This window comes from Sceloporus occidentalis, unplaced genomic scaffold, assembly GCF_023333645.1.
Source record: "Sceloporus occidentalis isolate IW3139 unplaced genomic scaffold, rSceOcc1.0.p SCAF_100, whole genome shotgun sequence".
In the NCBI taxonomy this organism is placed as follows: domain Eukaryota; kingdom Metazoa; phylum Chordata; class Lepidosauria; order Squamata; family Phrynosomatidae; genus Sceloporus; species Sceloporus occidentalis.
In genome coordinates this window covers 1,381,421-1,387,656 of record NW_028317080.1, presented here as the reverse complement: position 1 = coordinate 1,387,656, position 6,236 = coordinate 1,381,421, and the positions used below count along the sequence as shown (strand labels likewise).

The 6,236-nt window shown below is 40.7% G+C and overlaps 1 protein-coding gene across 5 annotated transcripts; it reads left to right on the top strand.

Annotated features, from left to right (window-relative positions):
* The first annotated feature begins 283 nt into the window (after positions 1 to 283).
* Positions 284 to 5,284, top strand: ACTC1 (actin alpha cardiac muscle 1). 5 transcript variants are annotated; one of them, XM_089497191.1, is made up of 7 exons: positions 284 to 295; positions 1,283 to 1,393; positions 2,023 to 2,347; positions 3,370 to 3,531; positions 3,800 to 3,991; positions 4,395 to 4,576; positions 5,017 to 5,284. In XM_089497191.1, the coding sequence occupies exons 1-7, from the start codon at positions 284 to 286 to the stop codon at positions 5,158 to 5,160; spliced, it is 1,128 nt and encodes a 375-aa protein (XP_089353317.1). In that variant the 3' UTR covers positions 5,161 to 5,284. The 5 variants fall into 5 exon arrangements, with proteins under 5 accessions (XP_089353317.1, XP_089353319.1, XP_089353318.1 ...); XM_089497193.1 differs by lacking the exon at positions 284 to 295 and having other exon boundaries at positions 1,265 to 1,393; positions 2,023 to 2,149; positions 2,261 to 2,347; XM_089497192.1 differs by lacking the exon at positions 284 to 295 and having other exon boundaries at positions 1,265 to 1,393; positions 2,152 to 2,347.
* The last annotated feature ends 952 nt before the right edge of the window (positions 5,285 to 6,236 follow it).

The following is a 6,236-nucleotide window of genomic DNA, read 5'->3' as shown; positions in this document are numbered from 1 at the left end:
CAGGAGCTTCAGCCACTGAAATATTGTTTATGTGGTCTATGTTCATGCAGTTGGAGGTCTCCAGATAGATGGGAAGGGATAGATTGTTTTTGTATTTTGTTCCAGGATACGTTGCCTGCTTCGTATATTTGGGAGATACTTTATTTTACAACAGTAGAAGCATTTCAGGAGGAGCGTAAGAAATAGACGTGCCCAAAGCTGTGTCTAAAACAGCAGGCATGTGCAAAAGAGAGAACCCATGTGTAGGGAATCCAAAAGTGACATACCTTGTATCCTTATCTGCATGTCTCAGATTGTTTTTAGACATGTCCATATAGGACATAAGTAAGAGATGGGCTGTCATGGTCACGTTTATGAAGGACACGTGATTGACCCAACGTTTTCTTACCAGTGTGATAACCGAGCTTTGTGTATCCCAGGGTGATAGCTACAGAGCTTTCAGAAACATGGTTCTTCACATGGCAGGGTAGGCTTAAGCGCAGTCTGCTGGGATATGTGAGCAAATATGGGCTTAAGAAATGGATCATATGAAACTTGTTTTGCAAGCATGTGTTTCAAGGGGTGGGGGGTGATAGACAGTCTGGGGCAGACAGCTGCTCAGGACACGTGAGATCCTAGGGTAATAGCACTGAGGGAGGGCAACACGAAAGCCACCTTTTAACCATTTAGCAGCGTCTTATTATGTAGCACAATTCCCAAAGGAACAGTTTAACAAGTTTCTACTTGTTTTATAATAGTATTTTGTCTTTGAAAGTTAACAATTCAATTATATTATCTGCTCCTTACTTAACAAGTAATGTATTGTCTGTCCATGTGCCATTAGAGAGAGTTTAGGGACCTAAAATCTTTAAATCAGATTTATTGAGCCTTCTATTCTGGGGTTTGCATTGTTTCTGTGAATAGCAAGAAACCATCTATTTTTCTATTAGTGCTATATAAGTGTATATTAGTATATATATATATATGTTTTTCCAAGTACAGAATATCTTTCAGTCTAAGGCATCTTCTGTAAAACTGCTTATTTATATAAAGTTTAAGTACTTTTGACATAATACGAACTTTATAAGAGATACATGGATTTAGCTTCATTTAATTTTAAGATCTGGTAAATCTCACCAATTGTCATTTTACAAACTCATTCAGTAAAATCCTTAATTACTGTTCTAATTAAAGACCAGTTTAAGCAACGCAGAATATGGCAGAGCTATGAATGCGCGAATACGACTAATCTGTACATGTTTTTTGCAGAACCTAACCTGCCAACATGTGTGACGATGAGGAGACTACCGCCCTTGTGTGCGACAACGGATCAGGGCTGGTGAAGGCTGGGTTCGCTGGGGATGATGCCCCACGTGCTGTGTTCCCCTCCATCGTTGGTCGCCCTCGTCACCAGGTATATACTTTTTTGCACTCAGTAGTATCTCTAATATCAAATGGTGGGAGAAAATGATGTCCTCTTGCTCCGCTCTATAAAGACAGAGCTGTATGAATTAGGTCCAGTGATAAAAGGAGTGTTATTAATAGGGGATCCTGTCTTTAGACTTGTCATATTCTACTCCTGTATCTAATCTGGGTGAATTTGTCCTTGTTATGCTGTCAACGTTGGCAGGCCCTGAATGGTTTTGCCATAGCTGAAATTCTAGCAGAAGCGTTATTAAAGTCCCGACACTCATGAGGGGAAGCTGAGCATATTAAAATTAAGCTTTGCCAACAGCCCATTAGTATTACTTACTGCTGAATGCTGCCAAATCCCCCTCTGGGAATGTGCTGGACCCAGGCACACTAGGGTCAAAACAAGAAAAGCCTGTACTCTATCTAGGGCCAGCTGGTTTCTGTGCCAAGTGACTCACGGCTTCGTGTCACCTTGAGCTCTGTGCGACTATGTTCGAGCCAGGGCATTATAGACTCTAAGCACAGACGTGGGAAGAGGTTTTAATAAGAAACTAATAATAATTTAGCTTCTGTGGGCTCTGATGATTTCTGCTTGCTCATATAACAGCACTTCTACTCTCTTCATTTTAGGGTGTCATGGTGGGTATGGGTCAGAAAGACTCATATGTAGGTGATGAGGCTCAGAGCAAGAGAGGTATCTTGACCCTCAAGTACCCCATTGAACATGGTATCATCACCAACTGGGATGATATGGAGAAGATCTGGCACCACACCTTCTACAATGAGCTGCGTGTGGCCCCTGAAGAGCACCCCACCCTGCTCACTGAGGCCCCTCTTAACCCCAAGGCCAATCGTGAAAAGATGACCCAAATCATGTTTGAAACCTTCAACGTCCCAGCCATGTATGTTGCCATCCAAGCCGTGCTGTCTCTGTATGCTTCTGGTCGTACCACAGGTGAGAACACACATTACCACAGCTTGTACTTTTCATCCCACATTTTCAGCACTAAAACATTACATGGTACCTTGACAGAAAAGTAAATTATTTCATTGGCAGGTTATCCATCTTCCACCATACAGTCATCATAAAGGCAAAGTCCTTGTGAATTCTACTCTGCACTCTCTTCTGGGGCTTAAGAGATAAAACTTAGTAATTGGTTTTATTATCTTATACATGAGATTCCCAAGATGGAAAAAAAGAAAGCGTTAAAAATTCCTAGCAAATTTACTTTTTATTCCTAACCAACCCCCATTAATACATCAAAGTCACATTATTTTATCACAAGTTCAAGCAGAATGCATGGAAGCCTTAATCTTCTTACATTGGTGACACAGGCATCTCCTCTCTGAATCCAGCCTATTTAGCGTTACAGAAATACTGGCTTATATTTACCAGAATAGCACTTCAGAGGAGGGGGTGAGAGACGTGACCCTGCTTTGCCTTCTAGAGAGCAGAGGGGCAGAAACATCTGCCTGTTATATAAATAGAGAGACGTGCCACCGAGTGCTCTGCATATTCTTCCCCTACAAATCCTTAAATCGAGTGCTCGGATAAGAATGAAGAAAGTAGCTGCAAGTGTAATAATCCGTCTTGCACAAGAAGGCTGGAGGCTGCTGTCACTCGTTGCCAGATCCTGTGGGTTATTTCTGCGCATGGTGACATGGTCTCCTTCCCTGCAGGACAACGAAGCTCTGCTTCTTTTCTTTTTTTTTACATACATTAGATTTTTTTGAAATCCTGCACAGTTTAGCATATCATATTATTTTTCGCTACACAATTGTAGCGTTTTTAATAAAAATGAACATGACTCATTCAAAACCCAAGGGATGAAGAGCATTCCATGACAAAGTAAATGTGAAGTCTTTTGATGATAGGTCAAGCCAAACAGTTTAATAGCCGTTAAGCTATTAAGACACAGCAAATACATCACTGTGGTCTGACCAGGAACATCTTCTCATTCTTCTTCTGCTCATCAGGTATCGTTCTGGACTCCGGTGATGGTGTCACCCACAATGTCCCCATCTATGAAGGGTATGCTCTGCCCCACGCCATCATGCGTCTGGACCTGGCTGGTAGAGACCTCACTGATTACCTCATGAAGATCCTGACTGAGCGTGGCTACTCCTTTGTGACCACAGGCAAGTTTTCAGTCCATTTGGGGTTTCTAGAAATTCACCATAGGGCCAGTTCACAACAATAGAACAAAACAGAAAAAAATCATTTCATTTTCTATAATCAAAGCGCAGGAAGAAACTATGACTATTACACAGATAGGGTCCAATCAAGCTGTAATTGGCTGTAGATAATGGAGAATTTAAAAAAGTCTAGAGAAGTTCTAGAGAATTCAAATAGGACTGTAATAATTTAAGTATTTTGTTTAAGATTAATATTTATCTCCCAATACAGCTGAGCGTGAAATTGTCCGTGACATCAAGGAAAAGCTGTGCTATGTAGCTTTGGACTTTGAAAATGAAATGGCAACTGCTGCTTCCTCCTCTTCCCTGGAGAAGAGCTACGAGTTGCCCGACGGTCAGGTCATCACTATTGGAAATGAACGTTTCCGTTGCCCTGAGACCCTCTTCCAGCCTTCTTTCATTGGTGAGAAACAGTTTTGTTTATGCTCTACGTGTTCACCAGTAACAATGTTGCACTCACTCATGTTGTATCTGATCTCACACTTCTACACTTTCCAAAACACAAGCAGACATATCTTTGACAGGGAATTATAAAATCCAGTCTAGTTAAGTGTAGATTTATTTTCAAGAGAGTTAATGGACTCTCATACCATCCCCTTGTGCCAACACAAACTGCGGCTCCAACAAAAAAACCTCTTTATCGCTTTAAGACCCCGACACCTGTTCCGGATGACATATTTTGCAAGCAGTTGGCGCCATTTGGCACAATATGTCCAAAGCAGTCTTAGACAACAACACCTGTTCCACAGTCACTCAGAGTAAGGGAATCTGCTAATGTATTTTGAATTACTTTCTACCAACACCAGGTATGGAATCTGCTGGTATCCATGAGACCACCTACAACAGCATCATGAAGTGCGACATTGACATCCGTAAGGACCTGTACGCCAACAATGTCCTCTCTGGTGGTACCACCATGTACCCAGGTATTGCTGACAGAATGCAGAAGGAGATCACAGCCCTGGCTCCCAGCACAATGAAGATCAAGGTGAGTTATCTACTTTCACAAAACAAATTAAGATCTCATCATTTTTACAAGCGGTATAAAGTTAAGAGGACATTATAGAATGCAGGCTCAAGGCAATAGAAGAATTTTCTATGTATCAGTAGGCACAAATTTCTGACGAAACAAAAGAGACAATACCTCCAGAACAACATTCTTCAGAATTTCAGTGAAAAGCAGGAATGTAGCACTGCAAATCTCATTCATAGATAAAAAACATACTTAAACTAACCGGAAATGAAGCCACACAATGGAGAAATGTCAGTGAAAAAATAAGATATTGACAAAGTATCAAAAGGATTGTGATATTTATTCTAAGATCACTGAAGGTCCTTCACACAGTGGTTTACTGAACAGAATTTGATTTTAAGTGATGTAATATACGACTTCTGCTAATTCTCCTTTTCTCTTTTTTTCCTTTTTAGATTATTGCTCCACCTGAGCGTAAATACTCTGTCTGGATCGGAGGTTCCATTCTGGCCTCTCTGTCCACCTTCCAGCAGATGTGGATCAGCAAGCAAGAGTATGATGAGGCTGGACCCTCCATTGTGCACAGGAAGTGCTTCTAAAGAACCAACCCATCACTCCATTCAACTTGTACAGAATACTTCCGACTCAAAAGGAGCAAGACATGTGCAGCCACTGTACAGTTTGTTTACACTCCATCATATTTATTACTTTATAAATAAAACACATGAGGTTATAAGTCCATCAGAGTTCGCCTGTCTTCTTTGCTTTTCCAGGATGTTTTTTCCTGCCAATAAAAAGAATCCATCTGCTCATTCTTGGCTTGTCTGTTGTGTGTAAAGTTTTCATAAAAAGGGGAAAAAACAAGAAATTATTAATAGATATTAATTTATATCTCATGGGACATTAAGAGATGTGATAAGAATTTGGCCAATTTTTTTTCCGAACAAACACCTATACATGGTGAATATAATATCCATTTGTTTCTATCCGAAGGTTAAAACACAACTCCTCTCATTAAAGGGGGTCTATCACCAAGGTAGGACTGGGACGGAAAAGCGCCCCCGGCACCTTATGTTAGACAGTCCCTAACTTACGCACAGTATATACTGCTTTTAGCCAGATATGTGCCGCCATATGCTATGCTCTTTCACTTAACAAATACAGCAAGGGAAGCACACCATTGGTGGGTCCTTTCTAATTTTACGCAGCTAGATTGCTTACCATAGAACCAAACCAGTGGGACTGTGCTGCCTTTTAACCCACTGACACTCTCTTGCAACTTAAAGCCCCCTTCTCTCCCTTCTCTGTCCCAACCCTTCCAAAGGCTACATTAAACAATCAACACAAATCAGGAGCTTAACAAAGAAGGGAAGAGACAACCAGATGAGGGAATCTCCCATGGTACACACAAAATGTGCATTTTTACTTAGATACACAGTAACAGTAAAAAGGAACCAACTGTCCCTTTGGAATCACCTTTTACTACATCCACTGGAAGTCTCTTACAAGTATATACTACTCTTTCCATAAAGCAGAATCTTCTCACATTACTCTCCTCAGTTGTCAGCCGTCTAACTTTAAATTATGCCCTCTAGTGCTGACTATCCTCTTTTTTTTTTTTTTTTTAAACTGCTTCTATTCTGGACTTTGTAAAATCCCTTTACATATTTAAATG